The 23,865-nt window shown below is 38.5% G+C and overlaps 2 protein-coding genes and 1 long non-coding RNA gene across 9 annotated transcripts in view; 2 read left to right on the forward strand and 1 right to left on the reverse strand.

Annotated features, from left to right (window-relative positions):
- Positions 1–8,224, forward strand: part of PPP2R2A (protein phosphatase 2 regulatory subunit Balpha) — an 81,772-nt gene extending 73,548 nt beyond the window's left edge. For all 4 annotated transcript variants that reach the window (XM_086416513.1, XM_086416511.1, XM_086416512.1 and 1 more), the window contains 4 exons: positions 653–817; positions 1,904–2,073; positions 4,134–4,225; positions 7,235–8,224. In XM_086416513.1, coding sequence (XP_086272639.1) covers positions 653–817; positions 1,904–2,073; positions 4,134–4,225; positions 7,235–7,514 — 707 coding nt within the window. In that variant the 3' untranslated portion in view covers positions 7,515–8,224. The remainder of the gene's footprint in view (positions 1–652; positions 818–1,903; positions 2,074–4,133; positions 4,226–7,234) is intronic.
- Positions 1–19,075, reverse strand: LOC147367415 (uncharacterized). The gene is made up of 2 exons (XR_015170073.1): positions 18,934–19,075; positions 1–37 (listed from the first exon to the last, which is right to left on the reverse strand). It is a non-coding gene; the product is annotated as an uncharacterized LOC147367415 (long non-coding RNA).
- The window catches only part of BNIP3L (BCL2 interacting protein 3 like), a 25,246-nt gene continuing 20,446 nt past the window's right edge, over positions 19,066–23,865 (forward strand). The window contains exons 1-2 of one of the 4 annotated variants that reach the window (XM_086416519.1): positions 22,058–23,526; positions 23,618–23,680. Coding sequence is in view for 1 of the 4 variants with exons in the window: in XM_086416515.1 (XP_086272641.1) it covers positions 19,135–19,234 (100 nt within the window). In the remaining 3 variants the exon portion in view is untranslated. The other 3 variants (XM_086416515.1, XM_086416518.1, XM_086416517.1) reach the window with 3 other exon arrangements.

Raw genomic sequence — 23,865 nt, forward strand, 5'->3', positions numbered from 1 at the left:
AAAATGGTGTTTGATAGGCTAGCTTGATGCACAGTTGCTGCAAAACATCAATTTATAAAAAATGCGGTAAATCATAGGTGAAGTGCAGTGAACTGATAGGTGAAACACGGTAAAGCAAAGCAAAGAAACAAGGTCTGCCTGTAATGCGTAAAAAATGCCTGCTTTCCTATACCTTTCGTGGTCTAGTTAGTGAAAGGGTCTCTAGTTGTTTTCATTTGCGTCTTTCATCCTTAGTAGACTTCAGCATGTTTTCATATTTTTTCAACCATTTCTATTTGTTCTTTTCCAAAATTTTCATTGGATTTGCATATATTCTTATTGGAGGTTTTTTTTTGTTTTAAGTACCTTTTTAATATCAGGTAAATCAGCTCCATTGTTTGTGTGCAGCTTCCCCATTGTGCTGCCTTCCAGATTTTTCCTTTTGTTTTGTTTGGAAATATGGTAAGTTCTTGATATTTAGGATGATGGCCTAGCAATCTTTTCTTTATGTCTTCTGGGATTTATATCATACTCAGAGAAAAAAAAAACCCTCTACATTCTAAAATAGAATTAATATGTGTGCTTAAGTCTGAATGAGCTGTAGATTTGAGAAATATAAAATTATACTTGACCTTTCTTTTAAGTGGAAATTCCTTAATAAAATGCTCTCCAGATATTGTGGATATCAAGCCTGCCAATATGGAAGAGCTGACAGAGGTGATTACAGCTGCAGAATTCCATCCCAACAGCTGTAACACATTTGTATACAGTAGCAGTAAAGGAACCATTCGGTTATGTGACATGAGGGCATCCGCCCTCTGTGATAGGCATTCTAAACGTAAGTTTATTTTCAAATGATAACATTTTCTGTTTGTCTTCAGATGTTGTAACTACATGTACATAGGTTTTCTTGGTGACTCAGACAGTAAAGAAACCACCTGCAGGAGATCTGGGATCAGTCACTGGGTTGGGGAGATCTCCTGGAGCAGGGCATAGCAACCCACTCCAGTATTCTTGCCTGGAGAATCCCATGGACAGAGGAGCCTGGCTGCCTACAGTCCATGAGGTTGCACAGTCAGACAGGACTGAGTGACTAAGCACAGCACATGGGTCTTAAACCTCCTGTACCTTTTGGTAAGCTGCCTGACTCAACCTGAGACTTTACAGGTTCTCCTACTGGAAAAACATAGAAGACTATCTCTGGGGCACATCTGTTGAGTCTCAGTAGATGTACTTTTAATAGAATGCTATTCTTTAGGAACTTGGGTTTGGGTTCTCCAGTCCTGTCTGCAAGTAGAACATTTCCTTTCTTGCCTGCCTCCCTCTTTTTTCTCCCCACTCCCTTCCTTCCTGTTTTGGGCTTCCTAGGAAGATTTTTTCCTGAGAAGAGGTTTCTTTGGCTCGTTTAAGTTTGAAGAGTACAAGGTTAAGAAATTCAGGGGTTGCATTATTCTTACCTCCATGTTGAATTTTTAAAAAACTTACAAAGACTGTTACATACCTCTTATCAATCTAATTTTACCTGACCACTGAAAACCGTGGGTATGCATGGGAGTGGCGAAGGTGGTCTGTGTCTTGTGGTGACGGTATAGGCAAAGTCAGTGAGGTATATGTAGGACCACAGAGCTGACACATGTCAGATGTGGCAGACAAGTCTGGTTCTGGTGAATTAGCCACGTGACTCTGGAAAGTGCTGTGCTACATAATGTACTTTGCTTCTTCAGCTTCTGTATTCTCATTCTCCTAAGAAACTCTCTCAGGGAGGTTACAATCTTACAGATGTTCTTTGAGATGTTTTCCAGTTCTTTATTAGCCTGTCATTTTTAGCTCACTGCTAGGAAGTTTGTGAATAATGTTTTGTGTAAATGCTTTGTCCAAGCCAGAGTAATTACAGATGGTCCCAACCTTTTTTGCTTGTTTTCAGTGTTTGAAGAACCTGAAGATCCCAGTAACAGGTCTTTTTTTTCTGAAATCATCTCTTCAATTTCTGATGTAAAATTCAGCCATAGTGGTCGATATATGATGACTAGAGACTATTTGTCAGTCAAAATTTGGGACTTAAATATGGAAAACAGGCCTGTGGAAACATACCAGGTATTTGGAATTCTTTCAATGAGTATATAGCCTGTATGTGTTAACCCTAGTACAAAGTGTATGTTCACCATTGGGCTTTTTCCTTCAGAGATCCATGAATACACTGCTTTTCTTTATGTTAAATTTATATCTACTTTTATAGATTGTGTTTTCTATTTAGTTTTACAATTAAAATGTAAAGCTACCAATTTGTTTCAGTGATAACTTTTTTTTCCTACTGTTATCTACATTTGAAGTGAGGATGGACTTTAGGTCTCTACCGAGGTCTGGGGAGAAGACGGGGGAGAATAGCCAGGCCTTCACTAGAGGCATCCCAGATGGAGTGTGGACAGTGCTAGTTGAATTAGAGGTTAACCCTGGCGTGTTGCCCAGTCAGGTGAACTGGCTGGTAACTGTTGTCTTAAGCTGAAGGAGAGGGGCATATGAGTACCCAGCAGACAGCTTTGGGGGCTGCCTGTCTATCATAGAATGTCAATTCTGGATTCTCCCTGTCAGCCAAGCTGCTCCCGTGGGTCCCTTTCTTCTGGAGAAGAGAATGAAGATGTGCACAGCTGGGACAGGGTGCAGTTTTTCTACCTGTGCTGGTCTGGCTTAGTGATTGGAGTAGACTCACATCATACTCAGTGTAGCAGGTGCAGATTCAACTCCCACTGAGTTTGTATAAGCATCTAGCTGACCTGTTATGTGATTGAAGGGTAATATTAACATTACTATTTGCCTCACATACTCATGGTGGGTCCTAACCCACAAGTGTTGTAAATCCTCTGTGTTAACAGATTTTCACTTAAAATGTCACACACAGTGGTCTGAATCATTCCATTAAAGATAAAACAGACACTTAAAATGAGTTAGGTTGTTTCATAGAGAATTCTAAGCATTGAGAAAGTACTTGTTCTTTTCTATCATTACTTCATTTTAAGGTTCTCATTTAAATGAAAAAGAACAGTGAGATGGAGACTCTTTTTTTTCCCTTATGATCACAACATAGTAATATTAATATAGAGATGTATCATTTCTAAGAATACTTTAAAAATTTATTTTCTAGTTGATCCCTTTGTGGAAAACTAATGAATATAGAATTGTACTTAAAAAAACAACTATTTTCATTAGCTTTGGGTACTATATAAGAAATGGGCTTCCCAGGTGGCTCAGTGTAAAAGAATCCACCTGCCAATATAGAATCCACAGGAAATGCAGGTTCAGTCCTTAGATTGGGAAGATCCCTGGAGGAGGAAATGGCAGCCCACTCCAGTATTCTTACCTGGAGAATTCCATAGACAGAGGAGCCTGGTGGGCCAGTCATGGGGTCACAGAAAGTTGGACATGATTGAGTGACCGAGTACATATTGTGTGTAAGCAATAACAAGTGTGTCAGATATTTCCATGATGCATACATGAAGTAACCATATAATTTATCACTGGATCAGGGCAGGGTCATGCAGTGCATAACATATGCATTTAATGGTACTGTAGGCTTCAGTTAGTTATGCCCCAAAAACGGTAGTTAAAAAGGAAGCCACAGTATTATATGTTTTTTAATCAACAATTAATAGAAAATCAAGTGTTGGAAAATTCAAATATTGCTATATATTCTTTAATCAGTGTCTTATCTGTGCCATTTTAAGATGTTTTCTGGCCTCCTATTTTAGTCAAACTTACAAAGAGTAAATGTGCCATCCCCAAGAGGGTATATCTCTCAGTTGTATGAATGAAAAATGTGTATTTGTGGAACGGGGAGCTCGGTACCTTTACTATTTCTCAGAGAATTGAGTTTTTGTTTTGTTCTGAGAATTGAGTTTTAATGAGATTAAAGTATGTATATGATCTAAGAATTCCATGGACAGAGGACCCTGGTGGGTACAATCCATAGGGTCGTAAAGGAGTTGGACCCGACTGAGTGAGTTTCACTCAATCCATGTGTCTATATATTCCTTCTTAAAAAGATACAGACTTGTTGAATCATTTTCCAGTTTCAAGAGCAGTAGATCATGTGATATAAGCTAAGTACCCATGTGTTTGTGTGTGTGTATAATATTTTTTTCTCCCCTGCCCCGCCCCAGGTGCATGAATACCTCAGAAGTAAACTTTGTTCACTGTATGAAAATGACTGCATATTTGACAAATTTGAATGTTGTTGGAATGGATCTGACAGGTAAATTGATTTTAATTTGAACTGAACATCTTATTCAAATGTGAATTGTTAGAGGAAAGAAATTTACTATTTCACTCCTAGTATGATTGCCACATTTGCTAATGGCCAATGTGTTTTTCAACTGAGATAAATTACATTTCCCAACTTTATTTTCCCCAGGGTTTCCTTGAAATCTTACAGCAATATTGGCAGATAAAAATTAAACATTGTGTTTCATTAAGTAAATGTGAAAATACACTAGAAACTTATAATGTTATTATATAAATGTTAATTTATCCCTTTAATGAACCATATCAATCACTTTTTTTACATACCAGTAGTTTAAATGGTGAAATTTCAGTGTGTTTGTTACTTTGCTATTAAATTGGTTTTAGAAATATTTAGGTGATAGATACTTCATTTGGAGTTTTACACACCAGTTTTTCTGGATACTACATCAATACCTCATAGAAGAGAAGAAGTAATTACTATGTATTATTTTAACCATATTACCATGAGTGATTAGGCTTGTTATAATCCACAGCTTTGCCATAGTACAGTTTCTTTTTACTGTGCCATCAAAATGTGCATCATTATTTCAAAGGATAAGTCTTAATCTTTTCAGTTTGGTTGTCAGTATTTATTCAGTTCAGTCAGTCAGTCATGTCCAACTCTTTGTGACCCCATGGACTGCAGCATGCCAGGCTTCCCTGTCCACCACTAACTCCTGGAGCTTACTCAAACTCATGTCCATTGAGTTGGTGATGCCATCCAACCATCTCATCCTGTGTCATCCCCTTCTCCTCCTGCCTTCAGTGTTTCCCAGCATCAGGGTCTTTTCCAATGAGTCTGTTCTTTGCATCAGGTGGCCACAGTATTGGAGCTTCAGCTTCAGCATCAGTCCTTCCAATGAATATTCAGGACTGATTTCCTTTAGGATTGACTGGTTTGATCTCCCTGCAGTTCAAGGGACTCTCAAGAGTCTTCTCCAATACCACAGTTCAAAAGCATCAGTTCTTCAGCACTCAGCTTTCCAACTCTCAACATCCATACATGACTGACTACTGGAAAAACAATCACATTTGACTAAACGGACCTTAGCTGGCAAAGTAATGTCTCTGCTTTTTAATATGCTGCCTAGGTTGGTCATAGCTTTTCTTCCAAGGAACAAGCCTCTTTTAATTTCATGGCTGCAGTCACCATCTGCAGTGATTTTTGAGCCGCAAAAAATAAAGTCTGTCCCTGTTTCCATTGTTCACCCATCTATTTGTCATGAAGTGATGGACCAGATGCCATGATGTTAGTTTTCTGAATGCTGAGTTTTAAGCCAACTTTTTCACTCTTTTTCACGTTCATCAGGAGGCTCTTTTAATTCTTTGCTTTTTGCCATTAGGGTGGTATCATCTGCATATCTGAGGTTACTGATAGTTTTCCCGGCAGTCTTGATTCCACCTCGTGTTTGATCTAGCCCGGCATTTCGCATGGTGTACTCTGCATATAAGTTAAATAAGCAGGGTAACAATATACAGCCTTGATGTACTCCTTTCCCGATTTGGAACCAGTCTGTTGTTCCATGTATTTACCATTCATTATGTTCCAGGAGAACAGACAATAGTAAAAGAAAACATAATTCTGGAATTACTAAACCTACCTTCAAGATATTCATTAGAGTACTTTATTCAACAATAGTTTTATCACTGAAGCCTGATAAGTGATTCAGGTTTCCTGGTGCTATTGAAGATAACAGAACTTGAATCATTTATCTGTTGTCTGATTTTTTTAAATTATTTTTATCTGGTTATAATATGAGGCCACGTAGTAGGCTGGCCACAGTAAAGCTGAAGGAGTAAGCAGGCTTCGCCTTTGACCACCACTGCCCTGCCTGAGGCATCAGGGGAACAGAAAAGGGAAGGCGCTGCTGGAGTAGGATGCAGCGCGCAGCTACACCAGCTCATTCTCCTTGTGTTTGAACAGCATCTTACACTATAGAAAAACTGTTTGTTTCCCTTAACATAAAAATTTTTTTTGGAAAGATGCTCTCCTATATAATGACTGTGTGGGCATCTAAGGCAGAAAAATTCACATGGATGCAGTACTGCTGTCTAATCCACAGATCCCTGTAAATATCACAAGTTCCCTCAATCGTGTTCTTTGTCCCATCTCATTGTCTCCTTTAATCTGGAACAGTTCTTCATTCTTCCCTTGTCTTTCATGATCTCAGCTTGTTTTAAAACCACAGGCCATTCATTGTATAGAATTTTCCTTCATTTGAGTGTTGTCTAATACTCCCTCATGATTAGATTCAGGTTATACTTGGCAAGAATACCATAGAAATGCTGGCTAGCAACACCTTTTAAATAGCTATAGACTAGGTGTCAGAATCCATTAAAATCCATTAAAACCTCACAAATGCTGGTAACATGGGAATGCCAGTCTAAACTACAGAAATTATAAAAATATCTGTCAAAAATATTTGTTTACAATATATTGTTTAGGTTAAGTGAGTTTTTTATTAATAAAAATCATATATGCTACTTGTTTTATATTCTTTGATGCAGATTTCTTTAAAGCATTCATAAGAAGCTGTTTTCTGAACCTGACGTGTCCTGGGAACATCAGTAGCTTATAATGTAAATCAGAGAATAAAGCTTTGTTTTCTTAGAAGTGTATACCATACTTTTGTTTTGTTGTTGGTTGGCTGGTCTGGAGGACTGCATAGACTGGGGTTGTAAATGTTTTCAATTTAGACCATTCACTACTACTTACAAGCCTTACTTGAGGATGCTTTCAACTTTGGTGACAGTTTGGGCAGTCATGAAAGGAGTCATGAATAGACATCAAAGTACTAATACCGTATTCCTAGTTTATTCCAGTGATCGGTCTCTGGGTTGGTGCCAGCAGCCCTCTCCCTAAACCCAGATCTGCTTGCAGTAGCTCCTGCTTTGGAGCAGTAGGCTGAATTTCACCAGCGAAATGTTCATCGAAAACTCATTTTCATTATTTGACTGGATGCTCTGTCTCCTTTTCCAGTGTTGTCATGACTGGATCTTACAATAATTTCTTCAGAATGTTTGACCGGAACACAAAGCGAGACATAACCCTGGAAGCATCACGAGAAAACAATAAACCTCGCACGGTTCTGAAGCCACGCAAAGTGTGTGCAAGTGGCAAGCGAAAGAAAGATGAAATCAGTGTCGACAGCCTAGACTTCAACAAGAAAATACTTCACACAGCCTGGCACCCCAAGGAAAATATCATTGCTGTAGCTACTACAAACAATCTGTATATATTTCAAGACAAAGTGAATTAGGGTTGGCCTTCCTAGCAGAAGAACCCACTTCCTGCTTAGTTGAGATAGTTGAATCTAGCATTCGTACTTAAAAGAGAGAGAGGTCCATTGTGGCGCCCCTTTTCCAGTGTTTGACAATGTGCCATTCGACAACACATTTTCCATAGCTACATGGAGAAAGCTCTGTGGATCCCTCCCTGTGGTGTTCTCCATGTCTGCTAGCCATTTAGGTAAGGGTAGGGCACTTTTAATTTAAATGACTTCTTGCACCATCTTGCCTAATGGACTAGATTGGACTGTGTCAACATTGATTTACTCCACTTTTTATGCCTTCCATTGTGATGACGTCAAACACAGTGAAAGCCTTCAGTCATGCTTATGGGATTTAATTGTGTATCCTCATTACTGTATCATTTGTGGGGTACACCCCTCCTCCCCTTTTTTAAATTAAATACAGCTCATTCTTACTGTGGCTTGTAGCATTCCTCCTCTCTGGCTCCTGGACTCTTCCCCTCCATCTCTTCCCCTTGCCCCTCCACCCAGTCTTGGTGGTGGTATAAAAAGGAAAGAACGAAAGCACACGAGTCAGTTTGGGGTCAGTGGTAAAGGGGGTACATGTTGCGAACAAATGTTTTAATAACAGTTGGCTGTAATCACTCCTTGCCGTGTCTGGCACTGAAAATAAGGAAAAAAAATACTACTACTGAATAAAAGTGACAAAGAATGGAGAATCTGGTTTCCTTTTTCTTTTTAATCTACCTCTTTAAGCCAATATTTTGTGTCATACCTTTGGGTGCAGTCAAGTGAAATGAGGTTCCACTGTTTAATTGGTATTTTTGTTAATTATTTTTAAAAAGTGTTCTTTACATGGAGAAGGAGAGGTATTGGTTCTGTATGAACATATTTTGACTATATATTGGTATTCCTAAAGATATCACGATCTATATACATGCTACTAGAGATTTTTTTTAATTGTAGTTATAAGGGTACTGGATACATTGTGTCTACACTTAATTCATTATCTGTTAATGAAAACTGTTGTAAATGGGAACCACATTTGTAGAACTTCATTTTTAAAGACTTTTTACAGTGCTTAATTTCATTTTTGCATTACTGAATACTAAGTCAAAGACAAACTTTTTAAACAAGTTAAAACTTTTTTGGTTATTCAGTCATACCATAACAAAACTATCCTCAAGTGATTTACATAGACAAAATTGACACTGCACTAATATTTGGGGGGGGGGGCGTGTATTTTACTGCTGTCAAATCTGAATGAAATGTACTTTGCCATAGATGTTTTTCTTCTATTTTTGGTTTTCCAAAGCAATTAATATTAAAGACAAACTTTAAAGGTACAGTGTTCCAAAAGTGCTTAATGGACTCCAACAGCTGCCTCAAGTAAAAATTTAGTAATGTATATGATTACATTTTCCCTAAATGGTGATACGTTGTCCAAAGATGAAGAGCACCCCTATTTTAACAGGTAGAAGGAACCTTGTGTCAATCTTGCAGAAGCTTTAATGGAGAAAAAGATGGACTTTATTTTTAAAAGATAAATGAGTAGGCATTCATATTAACAGAATGGTAGTGTGTTTTGGTTGAGCAGTAGTACCGCTTTGAATTTTAGAGGACCCAAGTGCTTATCTGTCCACTACCTTGTCGTTCTGTTCTCATCAATGAAAAATGATTCAACAACTCCACCGTAACCCCTCCACAGGTATACAAGTACTATGTCTTGTAAGTTACATTTTTAGCACACAGGAGAAATTATATGTAATAAAATTACTGTTATCTTTTGGACTTAACAAATCGGAATTTGTATTTAAACACTGATTATATGTCTGATAATTCTTAAAATAATGGCACTTTTCCTAATTTACTTGGGGATCTTGGGTACATTTGTACTTTGTGTTATTCTTCATGCTTGACTTGGAAGTGGGCTATTCCCTGGCTACAAGCAGACACTGATGACTCTGATCAGGCAGTTTTCCAGATCTTTCCCTAAAGAGAGATTGTTTCCCTAAAGTTTGGGTGTAGGTGTTGAGATAAACATCGTCAGGCAGCTCTCGGAAATTCTTCTTTGATTTAGCAGTAGTTATGATGATTCTCCTCCATGACACTAAGGGTTAGTTTTATATATTTACAAAAAACATTGCTTAAAAATTAAAATGCCTCTATAAAATGAATGCTATTATAAATATTCTTAAGAATCAATTTTTAATTTCTTTGATGTAGCAAACTATAAGCCCAGCCACTCATGGTCATGGTTAATCCTTTTATTAATAAAAGTTAAACTTGGTCTTGTCAAGTTGCTTAATATTCTCCCATTCTCTTGACACCTATAAACATACATATTCTGTCCCTCTCGCTCAACCTTTTTGAAAAATAATAGTAGGAGAACTTTCATTCTTTTAATCTCGATCTTTAGTGGCTGGGCAATAGTTATTATCTAAATCTCTGTATCTATATAAACATGTTCATGTAACTGTTGGATGTTAAGCTTTCTTCTGTGAAGCCCTTAGACTTTTGGAATAGAAAAGTGCATTCACACTTTTTCCTTTCAGATTAAGTGAGGATTTTTAAAAAACCTTAAATGTGAGAATTATTCTGGTCATAGACATTCCTAAAGAAAACAATAAAATTGAGGTTCTTACCTTTTTTAACAATATTTATACAAGTAATGTGTTTATTCTTGGAAAATTATTTGTGAAAACGAAACAGTTAACTGATAAAAGTATTTTTAGTGAAATTTAGGCCATTACCTTGCTGGGGGACACTAAATGGAGATAGTAGTGTGTACTTACAGAACAAAACCAAGCTCCAACCTTCAGAATAGAAAGGTAGTGCTAGGCAATCAAGAATGAAGCCCATTTACTATAGTATATAAGAGCACTACTATTTTAGGTACTTACACGTTCAGATGGTTTATAATTAAAGCTGTTTGTGAGAGCAAAAGAGACACCACGGTTTAAAAAGGTTTTTTACAAAAAAAAAAAGTTCTTTACACACCCCTCCTCTCCAAAAAGCCTTGGAAACTGATTCTGCTTCAGCTTACAACTATGCATATAAGGTCAAGACATCTTTAGTATTAATCAGAAGTTCAGAGAAATCTTGGGATTCTCAAATGTTGTAAGTGTAGTAATAAATTGAGTTTTGTCTGCTTGACAGATTATTGCATAATGGTTTTAAACTATGTGACCTACTACGTAAGAATTGCACGCCTAAAGTTAATAATACATATGAAAAGGCCACCTTAGCACGCTACCTGTAAAAAGGAAGACACTACAAAATTTAGTTTTCTCCAAAAGAAGGAATTCAGCAAACAAAAATATGTGAATAGCAGCCAGTTATTTGAGGACTTTCCCACTAGGGGGCACTAGGTGAGTCTTGACCAACATTTAGGAGGTGTTTTTGAGAATGCATAAATGAGATACCAAAAGAGCTTCATTATTAAGAACCAAACTGGGAACCAAACAAAGGGGAAGTTAAAAGTGTATTTATGCCCAAACAAAACCACTATTTAACACAACCCTAGAGTGAGTGACTGAGGGGCGACCCAGATGTCAACTGCTATCTGTCCATGGTGCCTTACTGCAGAAGTAGCAAAAATGACACTGAAAATTATGAGCTGCCTTTTCTTTTAGTCAGAGATTACTCAGCCTGCCCCCTTCTTGCAAAATCAGATCCTTATGTACCATAAAGAAGACCAGGAGTTTCATGTTGCTCTTAACTCTGGAATGTCTAAATTCCTTTAAAAAAAAAATTTAACTTTTTTCTTCTGAATACATGTTCTTCAGAAAGAATAAAAAATACCCAGAAGTAACCATGCAGAGAAAATTCCCATTCATATTTTTATGTACTTTTGTTGGCTCTCTTCTGGGCATACTTGAAGCCAGATTTCCCCTTCGAATAGCCTCAATTTGTGGCTGATACATTACTTATTTACTAGTCCTGTCATCAAGAGAGGTTTTTATTTTCATTTTTGCAAGTGGAAGTATTGGAATAGTGAACATACACACCAGCCTTGGTGTGTAAGATTTTTAGGAAACACTCCTAGAAATTACTGTATTAAAGTTTGGTACATACTGTCAAATTTCCATTCCAAAATGGAAGTTCCGTCACAAATATACCCTAACTAAGGATGAAGCCTCACGTTTTATCTTTGTCAATCAGAAAAAGTAAAAACGATAAGCCAAATTGCGTTTACATATTTTTAGTCAGATGTTATTTCCTATAATCTGGCTACAAGACTGTCACCCATGTGCTTTATAAATATTCCTCAGAATGAGGCTTGCTTTCTCTTTTCACAGAGCTTTTTGAAGAGCAGAAGTTCTTAATTTTCACAAAAGTTCACTTTTTCAACTATTTCTTTAATGGGTTATGCTTTCGGTATCACATCTAAGAAATCTGCCTAACAAGGTGACAAAGTTTTTTAAATATTTTAGAAACTTAATAGTTTTCAGTTTTTACATTTAGTGATGTGAATGTGATCCATTTGAGTTGGTTTTTATGTGTTACATATAAAAATCATATGTACCATACATAGATTAAGGTTCATTTTTCTTTGCACCTTTGTTGAAAATCAGTTGACACACCATTAGTCTATTTCTGAACTATTCTGTTTATGTCTGAACTTTCACTCATACTACATTGCATGATCATGGTAGCTTTGCATAAATGCTATGTTCTTTTTGAGAACTTTTGCTAATTTTAGATCCTTTGCCTTGCCATATACAATTTAGAATCAGCCTGTTGACAAGAACAAAACCACTTGCTTGGATTTTGCTAATGATTTGCATTGAATCCGTAGACCACTTCAGGAAGAGAGGACATCTTAATATGTGCCCTCCAGTCCATGAGTGCAGCAGCATATTGCTCCATTCATAGAGGTCTTTGATTTCTTTTATTAGTGTTTTTAGATTTTAGCATAAAGATCTCACAAATACGTTATCAGTACTTTCTGGTTTTCTCTGTGTGTGCTTTTATAAATGGTACTTTAAAAAATTTTTCAATTTCCAAAATGTTCATTGCTAATATCTAGAAATACGATTGATTTTTGTATATTGACCTTGTATCCTGACACTTTGCCAGATTACTTATGTAGATTTCTTTAAAGTTTTCTACATAGCCATGTCTGCAGATTATTATTATTTATAATAAATGTTTTATTTTTCCCAGTCTTTTCAGTTTTCCTTTCCAATGCCTTTTATTTCTTGTCTTGCTGCACTGGTTAGACCTTCCAGTATGATGGTGAAAAGAGTAGTGATGCTAGACACAACCTGCTTCATCACCGATACAGGGGAACAAGCATGCAGTCTTTTAGCATTAAGTTTAGTAGTTGTAGGTTTTTGTAGATAGTCTTCACCAGGCTGAGGAAATTCCCCTTTACTCCTAGTTTTCTGAGCGTTCTTAATCATGAATGGATGTTGGGTTTTGCCAGATGTTTTTTCTGTATCTATTAAAAATGATCATGTAGTTTTTCTTCATGATGTTGACATAGTGAATTACATTGGCTTTTAACTGTGGAACCAGCCTTGCATTCCCAGAGCATTGCTGGATTCTTTTGCTAGTATTTTGTTGAGTATTTTTGCAAGGTTCATGAGGGATATTAACATATAGTTTGTTTATCTTTCAATGTCATTGTCTGGTCTGTGTAGTATTGACCTCATAAAATGAGTTTCTCTTCTTACTTATGTTATCAAAGACTGTAGGCAGAATTCATATAATTTCTTCCTTCAGTGTTGGATAGAATTCACAAGTGATGCCCTTTGGGTCTCTTTAGAACGTTAACTGAGTTTAATTTTTTTGAAGACATAAAGTTATACAAATTATCTATTACTTAAATGAGTTTTGGCTGTTTTCCCTTCAAGGAAATTGTCCATTTTACAAACTGTCAGGTTTAAGACCACAGTTAATAACACTCATTTTTTAATCTGCTCAAAATACTATAAACTGGGATTTAATTTTTTATTTTATAGTCAAACCAAAGAGTTATTCATTTGTAGTTAGGTCTTCCCCAGCTTAAAATGAGAAAAAGTTATTTTATGTTCATATTTATATTTGATGCTTTTATTTCTTAATACATTTTAATTTCTATTACTGGTGTTCTTGTTCTAATTCTGAACTCCATTAAAGGTTATGAGAGAAAAATTACTACAGGTGAAGTGTTCACTTCAAAATACCAAATAATGTCCCTCATTAGCATTAATTAATCTTGACCTATACATCAAAGAATTACTTTATTGTTTAAAGGGACCTCAAACTTCATTAAACCAAACTCCTCATTTTAAAGATGACACAATATAAAATTGTTGTGTTGAGGGTCATGTTAATTGTGAGTCACTACAAAGAAAACTGCAGTATCTGTCCCTTTTAAGAACTGAAATGTATTATTGTTTTATTATCCTCCGAATCTCTCAGCAGAGTCGGCAGAATGAACCATCACAATTTGAAGTTTTCCAAGTGACATTTTGCTTCCTCACAGGATCTTTGAAAATGTTAATGTATTAGCCCCAATCCAGATCAAACTCTTGCTGCCCAGTTTACTTAGTACTGCCTGAAAGGATCCACTGATCAGGCCAGGTAGCTGTTGCCTTCAGTAGGAAAGAACAAGGTGATTAGGATGTGGTGAAATGCCACACCAGGAATGCTGCCAGTCTAAGAAAATACTATAAAGTTCTTTCCTCCTCTGAGCCTCTTCACTGTCTCAGCTGGCAGCTGAGTGCTGATGGGCCTTGCAGAGAAGCTGATCTGGTCACTGGATGAGAAGGCCTCTCAGAGCTCATGCTTTGATTCTACCATGTTTGCTTCCTTTCCTCCCTTCTGAAACCACTGAGTTCACACCTCTTCTGCTTTAGGGCCAAGACAAGGCAAAATTATTTGTAATTGGGTACAATATGCAATCAACACTCAATATAATTTATAATGGGCTTCCTGGGTGGCTCAGTGGTAAAGAATCCACCTGCCAATTGATACAGGAGACGCAGGAGATGTGGGTTGGAGCCTGGATCAGAAAGATCCCTGGGAGGAGGAAATGGCACCCCACTCCAGTATTCTTATTTGGAAAACCCATGGACAGAGGAGCCTGGTGGGAATACAGTCCATGGGGGTCACAAAGAGTTGGACACGTCTGAGCAACTGAGCACACACACACACAATAATGGTTTGCAGAGTACATCATGGTTATGTCTTACAAACATCTCATTTGATGCCTACTACATCCCCGAGATGGTGAAAGAGGATTACTTTTCCTAGCTGACCCTCGATCAGGCTGAGAGAGGATGTGACTTGCCCAGCATCTCATCACTGGAAAGCCTGGACTCAATCAGTTTTTCTTACTCTGGGTCCCATGTTTTTTGCTCTATCTTATACACGATGCCTCTCTGATATTAAAGACATACGTATTTTTACTTAATTTCCATTTCATAATGGTAATGATGATGATAATTGCACTTTACTAAGGATTTTACACAAATTAACTTATTTTCTCAAAGTAACTTGCCCAGAGCCACATGACTTGTAAATACTACCCAACTGGGTCATCTCCAGACCCCACAGTCTTAACCACTTCTTTAATAGACTGCCAGGAAAGGAAGATAAAAATCAAGTCTATCCACAGTTCTTCCTCTCAGATACATTTCTTTTGGTTTCATATAGATACAAAAGCTGGAGGGCTATTCATACTGTTCTGTAAACTGTTTTCACATGATGGCCCACATTTTCCCATCACTGATAAACATTTTCATTCTTCATGACTACATGACAAGGAAGTAAGTACCACTGTTATTGACTTTCTGTTGGCCACATCTAGATTTTTTATCTATGTTTTTTTGTGGCCAGTAATACTGCAGTGATTATCCATGGACAGACCTCTTTGATTATTTTGTTAGGCCAATTTCCCAAAAGTGAAAGTTCTAGACCAATAGACTACATTTAAAATCTGGATGCAGTCTGCACCAGAATGGTTGTAGACAAAGATTTGTTACATAATGAGACAAGTTAAGGTCCTAATTTAGCTATCAGTGTTATAGGTACCAAAGCAATTTCCAAAAATTGTGGACCAAAATGTCCATTTCCTGACTGATTTGTATCACTTGGTCCTTATTTTTTCAAAGGCAATAACAATGCAGTGTTCTCAAACTTGACAAAACTTCAGAGATCAAGGGAAAACATTTTCTGCATGATACAATTATGGCTCTTCTCTTGAAAGCAAAGTAAAACTATAATTTGAGAGAAATCACTCCCTGGATTAACATACCAGCATTTAGGCAGCATTTTTTTTTTTTAATGTCTGAAAGGAAACATTCTTTCCTACCAATGAAATGGTAAATAATTACACCTAACATACTGAACTTTGCATAAGCCCATAATTGATAAGTAGGAACTCTGTGATCTATAGTAAAAAAGTTCCAAAGGAAGGGTGCCTGGTAGTGCAGCTGGTTAGGATAACGCAGACTGTATTCAGGTGGGATCTCTAAATGTGGGTAAAGAGGAATCTGGCTCAACTGGAACCATTTTTCTAGACAGTGCCTTGGAGGCTAAGAAGCAAGACGATAATCAGAATACGCTGGCAGCTTCATTCACATGTGTGTGGAAATGAAACGGGAGCATGGTAGTGGTGAGTCTGTACTTGGCAGTCAAATGGTTCCAGGTCCAAGTACCAGCTGTATCGCCATCATGTGTATGGTACTTAGCAAGTGTCATGGTTTTCTTATTTATAAAATAGTAACAATACCTAACTCCTAAGATGGTTGGGAGAATTAAATAGGAAATTAGCTCAATGAGATAGTCATAAAGCCTGGCTCAGATTAAGTGCACAATAGGTTTAGCTGCTGAGCTTCCCAGGTGGCACAGTGGTAAAGAATCTGCCTGCCAGTGCAGGGTACATGGATTTGATCCCTGGTCCGGGAAGATCCCACTTCCCGAATAGCAAGTAAGCCCTTGTGCTACAACTATTGAGCCTGTGCTCTAGGCCCGTGCTCCGCAACAAGAGAAGCTACCACTTCTCTTGCGGTATGGGAAGCCCGCATACCACTAGAGAATACCCCGCTGGCCACAACTAGAGAAAAGTCCCTGCAGCAAAAAAGACCCAGCACAGCTAAAAATAAATATTTTTTTTTAAGTTAAAAAAAATGGGTAGAAGTACATCAAAATGTTGCTACTACTACTACTAAGTCGCTTCAGTCGTGTCTGACTCTGTGCGACCCCATGGACTGCAGCCAACCAGGCTTCTCCATCCATGGGATTCTCCAGGCAAGAACACTGGAGTGGGTTGCCATTTCCTTCTCCAATGCATGAAAGTGGAAAGTGAAAGTGAAGTCGCTCAGTGGTGTCTGACTCTTAGCGACCCCATGGATTGCAGCCTACCAGGCTCCTCCATCCATAGGATTTTCTGGGCAACAGTACTGGAGTAGGATGCCATTGCCTTCTCAAAATGTTGCAACTAAACACAAACATCAACAACAATAATAAAACCCAGAATCATGATATCAGACAAGGTTGGACTGAGGACAAAACTATGACCAATTCATAATGATAAAGACACAGTTATGAACATCTATGCATTAAATTGTGAAGCCTCAATTACAACAAAAGAGAAGAAACAGAAACATATCAGGAGTGAAATACTAACTGACCTCTTGAAATACACAGAGGGAAAAAATACAAAAAACTTTAATTATTAAGGTAGTTCCAATAGATATGTCAAATGTGCTATCTTCAACACAGGAATCATACCTTCTTTTCAAATATTCATGGAACATTCCCCAAATTAACCATAAATTAGGCGCCAGAGAAAACCTAAGAGAAATCGCCAAACTAGTAGTACAAAAACATACTCTGAACAGAGAAAAATTCTTAAACACCCAAATAAATAATGAATGGAATAAGTATCAAATGTAAGAAGTTAGGAAAAATCAGACATAACTAATGAGCATAGCGTTTCTTTTGGAGGTGACATAAATTGAGAATTAGATTGTGGAGATGGCTGCACAACTCTGTAAATAAAACACTGAACTGTGAACTTTAAATGGGTTAATTGTAGAGTATGTGAGTTATATCTCAAGTAAGCTGATAAAGGGCTTTCCAGGTGGCTGAGTGGTAAAGAATCCACCTGCAATGCAGGAGATCAGGGTTCAGTCCCTGTGTTAGGAAGATCCCCTGGAGAAGGAAATGGCAAGCCACTCCAGTACCCTTGCCGGGAAAATCACATGCACAGAGGAGCCTGGTAGGTTACAGTCCATGGGGTCGCAAAGAGTTGGACACAACTGAGCGACTCCACTCACTCAAAATGTGATAATGGTGTACTCTCAAATCAGTGTAGAAAGGATGGTTTAATAAATACTGTTGGATCAACTGCGAAGAACTGAAGTTAAGCAATTTACAACATACAAAAATAAGTTTCAGATGGACTAAGGTATAAGTATAAAAATCCAACCTATTAGAAAAAAATTCTAGGGAATAGATTAAAAATCATGGTGTGAGGGTATTCCCAAGTCATAAAAATAACATATCCGATTGCCTGAAAATTTTAACGTCAGCATAGTGAAATACTGGACTTCCCTGGTGGCTCAGTTGGTAAAGAATGTCTGCAAAGGAGAAGACCCGGGTTGGATCCCTGGGTCAGGAAGATCTCCTGGAGGAGAGCATGTCAACCCACTCCAGTATTCTCGCCTGGAGAATCCCATGGACAGAGGAGCCTTGTTGGCTACAGTCCAAAGCCAATAGAGTCGCAAAGAGTCGAACACAACTGAGCGACTAACACTAGAGAGAACACACTATAGTGAAACAAGGTTAAAAAAACAAATGACAGACCGAGAGAAATAGATGCCACACATAAATGAGACCAAGGAAACGACAAAGACACGGAGATAGGACGTAGGTGGAGGGTTAAGGAACATGGTTTAAGGTTAACCCACCTATAGGAAACAACGTTTCACATGTCCTGTTCCAGAATGGGCCAAGTGATGCGATTTATGTGATTATATTCTTCTCTGTTTTCCTGAAATTTTCCATTTTTAAAATAATGATTGTGTGTTGTTTGTAATTATGTGTTTTTTTTTAAATTGTTTAACAACTAAAAAATCTGGCCTGCCTTATATTGTTCCTTGTTTGGCGTGTCAGTGTTCCACCAGCTTGATTTTAGATTTATGACGGGGAGGCACCTCCCTTGTGTCACCACGATACCTATATAGGTAAATATCTAAAGAGTCCTTACGGAAATTAAAAAAGAAATGCTCACGGGTAGGATAAAACAATGATCCCGCAGGTGTGGGAGACCTGCGTGTCAGCACCTGAGGCCCTTGCACTTCCTCATTACACGTCTCCTCATCCTCTATTCCAGTTACAGCCGCATACCTTACTCCATCCTGCCAGTCAATGACACGCAGGAATTCATTCCTGGCGCGCGCGTCAGCGCGACTCCCGCGTCTCCACGTACCTTGCTCGCCTGGGCACGCCCCCGCCCCGCCCGTCGCTTGTTGTGTTGTCCTCACGTGGTCGGGGCGGGTCCTGACGTCAGCGTGGGGGAGGGACTGCGCAGGCGCGGAAAGGGGGGCGGGGGACTCGGCTTGTTGTGTTGCTGCCCGAGAACCGGAGACGGTCCTTGCTGCGGGGCCGCAGCTTTTCCAGCCGCCAGACAATGTCGTCTCACTTAGTAGAACAGCCGCCGCCCCCGCACAACAACAACAATAACTGTGAGGAAGGCGAACAGTCTCTGCCACCGCCTGCCGGCCTCAACAGTGAGTGCTGGGCCAGCGGACTCGGTTAAGGGGATGGGGGAGGAGGAGCTGCTCGGGTCGCCGCCGCCAGCTCCGCGCGGGGGGCGGGAGGAGAAGACAGCCCATTGGTCAAGGCCGAGGATGTGCGGATGACTGACAGCTCCCGTCACAGGTCTGGAGGAGTCGCTTCTGTCTTCCTCCTAACCTGGCTCCGCTCTCTCCTGGGGTCTTGGATGGGGAACGGCTTGGGTTCGCGGTTGGGGAGGATAGTTGGGCGGGAAGACGAGGGGGTCGAGCAGATCCCACCTGTGGTGGGCCCCAGAGAGGAGCCAATCGGGGTGTGGAGGGGTGGGCCTTGCGGCGCGGGAGGGAGGGTGGGCGGAGCGGGCAGCAAAGGGGACGTGGGCAGAGATGGGGACGTGCGGCTGGGACGCCGGGGGATGGACGCGGGCAGCAGGCCGAGAGGAGGGGGCGGCCGAGGGCGGGCGGGAGGTCAAGGGTGCTCGGAGCTTGGGCCAGGCCCGGCTGACCCCACCTCTCTGGGTCGGCCTTTCCCCTGGGCTCGGAACGTGAGCCCTCTTGTTGCGTTCTTTTGTTAGCACAGGCTGGCCAGGAAAATTATTTGGTAATTTAGTGGTTACTTGTATCACGTGAGGGTGGGGGTGAGGAGGCTATGCTACTTTTTTTTAAAAAAGATGTTTCAGAGTTGCTCAAGTAATTTTTTTTTTTTAAACGATCGTGTTGTGTGTCCTGTAAACCTGATTATGAACAGCCTCTTGAACCGTCCAAGATTGCACAAATCTTGGCGTCTGGGGCAATGGATTTTCAGAGACGGGATTAAAAACTCATTCGTTTTTAATGTGTTAAAAGTGAGCTGTTGAAAGTCAATGCCAATATCGAATTACGAATTACGACCAAATACGGTTGCTTTTCCTAACATTCTGGTGCTTAGACATCTTGTTCTGAGGTTTTGCCCAGTTCCCCTTTAAAGCTCGTTGAAAGTCTTGGGAAGGTTCTTGCCTAACCTTCCTGTAATTTGCCTTTTGAAAGAGGTAGTTGGGACAGTTAACATATGGCCACATAAAGTCGTTTAAAAATCAGTTGGATGCTTAAATGACATCAAAAGCACTGCAAGATCTTTGATCAGGGAGAGGTGTTCAACATGGCCCAACAATTACTTTAAAGAAGAGAGTTCCTTTCCTCACAATATTGAGATAGAATTTGAGTATTTAAAAAATGTTTTCAGTGCTTATTTTTCTTGCTCCATCTTTTGATTAAGTGATTCCTTAAATGTTGACTTTTCAAAAATTTGAAGTGTCTTATGTTCTGGAATGTAAGGTTTATGTATTATTTCCTACAGTAAATTAGGATTAATTTCGTTGTCTTTTAATGTTATTTGCCTCATATTAATATGCATTTAAAAATTATTAATTAAAAAGAATTTTTTTTAAACATACTCTTTTAAAAGCAAGTGATTTTAAAACGGGAAGAAACATTAGCAGTAGCTGTCCACTGTTCTTTACTGGTAAAGAAACAGGTCTATTTAGAATGTATAAACAACAAAGTCCTCCTGTATAGTACAGGGATCTATATCCAGTCTCCTGGGATAAACCATATTAGAAACAAATGTAAAAAATATATATATATTTATGTGTGTAACTGAACCACCTTGCTGTACAGCAAAAATCAGCACATAAAAAGAGAGAAACAAGTCTAGAGTCAGGTGTGTTGTCCAAGTTCACCACAGGCTAAATCCTAGAGCTGAGGTTTTACTTTCACCCGATCTAGTGTTCCTTTCAGGACACTTCTCTTCAGTGGCCCACAATCCCCTGATCTTGTGTGTTTCTTATTTATTCCCTGTGTTATATCCCACCTAATGTACAGAGGTGACCTGCCTATGGATCTCTTTGTAGTATATTGTTTCTTGATTGCACTCCAGTTTTTCTGTGATACAAATTAGCTGTTTGGTTAGTATATGTCCCTGGCATCACAGAAAGCAAAGGAATTTTTCTTTACCTTTGACCATGTAACAGAAAAATGGGGTTGCACTCCATGTGATGATTTTCCTCCCTGTTCTGACAGACCCCTGAGGTCTTTGATGTCCTTGACCAATCAGGTGCTGATACATTTGTATTAGCTGTTACAGAAGTGCAAGGATGCTCAGCCTGTGTGTATAGTATCAAAATGTTGCTTCGGGAAATCTGCTAGATAGAAAGTGTTTTGTTGGAGCTAGGGCGAACTGCTTTAAATGTTATTGAAAAGCTTTTAGATGGTGCCACATTTCATTATGCTTCTCTTGCCTTTCACTCTTTTTTTTTAAGCCTGATACACAAATCTGGACTGAACAAAACAAGAAGGCTTATTGATTCCTTCAAGTGATTTTTGGACACTCTGCAAAACAACTTATTCAGGCGTCTAATACTACCCAAATTGCTGATAAGTTGAAGTTCTTTGTTGGGCAAAGTTGCACAAGTCTGAAAAACAGGAGATGAACTCATTGTACAGATAATCTGTGGCTTGGGATTTTATCTGTAGTTCAGGGGTCAAAGTGGGGCTTTAATAGCAAATTATTGAAATTTTTGGAATAATGAAACCTTTCTCTGACTTTTTAAAAAAAGTTTATCCGTGTAGAGGGACTGTTTGCTTTCATTACAAATCAGTGGAGAAATATCTGAACTACTTCCAAAGTTAAAAGAATATTTTCCAGTTGCTACTTTTAGTTTAGAGAAAGTATCAATTTACTTAAGGATATTGGACATTTATGTCATAAAATTCAGTAGGTAAGATGAGGAAAATTACAGTAGTAATCCAGTTTTTGTTATTATTTCATGTAGGCAGTACAGCCTTTTTTTTTTTTTTTTTTTAATCTTTTAAACATCTTCAGCTATGGTGTACTTGGTTCCCCAGGACTACAAGAAGGCCTTTAAGGCTATAATACTGTTTTGTTGTTATTGTTGTTTTAAAGAAAAATGTCAGTGACTGTTCTCAGCTGGATTCCAGCATCAGGTACTTGAAGTAAAAGAAAGGTTTTGAGGAAAGAAAATAAGACATAATGAAATGTGTTACCCTGGGTTAGAATGAGTTGCACATGGGATTGAAAACTTGGGGAAAGAGTGAGAAAAACTCTTTTTCCTTCTCTCCTTTCCCACATTCTCTCACTTTCCCATTTTCCCTTCTTGCAAGAGGATTGAACTGGTGGTTATAAAATTCTAAAGAGCAAACACACCAAGCAGTCATGAATGTAATCACAATTACTGGACCAGCCTTCACAGTGTGGAGGCATGCTTCTCTGAATCCTCTTAGCAGTTCTCACACTTCAGCTAGAAAATAGCTCCTGTAGTGTGTATATGTGCAACCTGACACAACAGAACCATGGTTAGTTTGTAAGTAGTCTTTTAACATAATAGAGCCTCCAGTTTTTAATTTTAAAGCTTATTTATTAGGAAGAGAATTCATTGAGGTTTTTCTTTCAACTTTGTAATACTTGGACAGCACAGTGCTCATATCTTGCCTTGTTTCCTTTCCAAGGAAAAAGGGACTTGGTAACCTTAGACCAGGCAGGAATTCTGAGGCTGCAAATCAGGAATGAAGTAGGTGATGAGAAAAAGGCATATGTAGTTCATCTATTGAGAAAGACAAGTCTGCCTTTTTTCATTTTTACTCAAAAGATAAAGCTACTATGTAAACATTTAATGGATATCCGTGTCTAACTTGCTCTTCTCTGAATATTTCCATAGATGATATTTCTGGAAGAGAATTAAGAGTTAACGACAATCTCCTTTTTTAAGGCTTTTAATGGATATTGCCAGATTACTTGGCAGAATGTTCACAGAAGTCCTGGGTAATAACAGAATATTAAGAGACAGTCATTTGGGTAATGATTAACCATTGCCATTTGGATAATGGTTAAAGCATGGTATATCTTTATGATGGGATGCAATGCAAAGGAATAAGGTAAAGCAACATATATTGACATTGAAAAACATCAAGTTGTTAGGTAAGAAACACTGGTTACAGAAAAGTAGGTGCAATACAGTTCCTTTTTTTTTTTTTTGTAAAAGCAAAACACAAAAAAATGAAGTATTCTCTGGAAGTCTCCAAATGAAGCTATTTAAAGTAGTTTCCTTTAGGAGTAGGAATGGGAGGTTGGGAACAGGGTTGAATTTGTCCTTCATGTACTGTTTACATTTTCAAGGAATGCATTCATTTTGTAATAGGTGTTTTTTAAAAGATAATGAGTAGAACTATAATAGTAACTAACACACAGCACTTTATTTTTATTATTCCTGTGATCCTCCCAACAACTCTATGAGGTAGATGTGTTTTGTTTTGTTTTTGCTTTTGCATTGTGTGCATGCAACCCTTCTGTATTCTTTTAATTTTTTATTTTCTGTTTGAACATAGCTGATTAACAGTGTTGTGATGGTTTCACATGGACAGCAAAGGGACTCATCCATACATACGTATGTATGTATCCTCCAAACGTCCCCTCCCATCCAGGCTGCCCCTGTGTGTGTGTGTGTGTGTGTGTGTGTGTGTGTTAAATTGAGGTGTAACTGAGATACAACATTGTATGAGTTTCATGTGTACAAAATAATGGTTTTATTTATTTATTCTGAAGTGACCAATACAGTTGAGTCTAGTTAACATTC

This window comes from Bos grunniens, chromosome 8, assembly GCF_055505025.1.
Source record: "Bos grunniens cultivar Pamir isolate PY7600 chromosome 8, Bosgru_T2T1.0, whole genome shotgun sequence".
Lineage (NCBI taxonomy): Eukaryota > Metazoa > Chordata > Mammalia > Artiodactyla > Bovidae > Bos > Bos grunniens.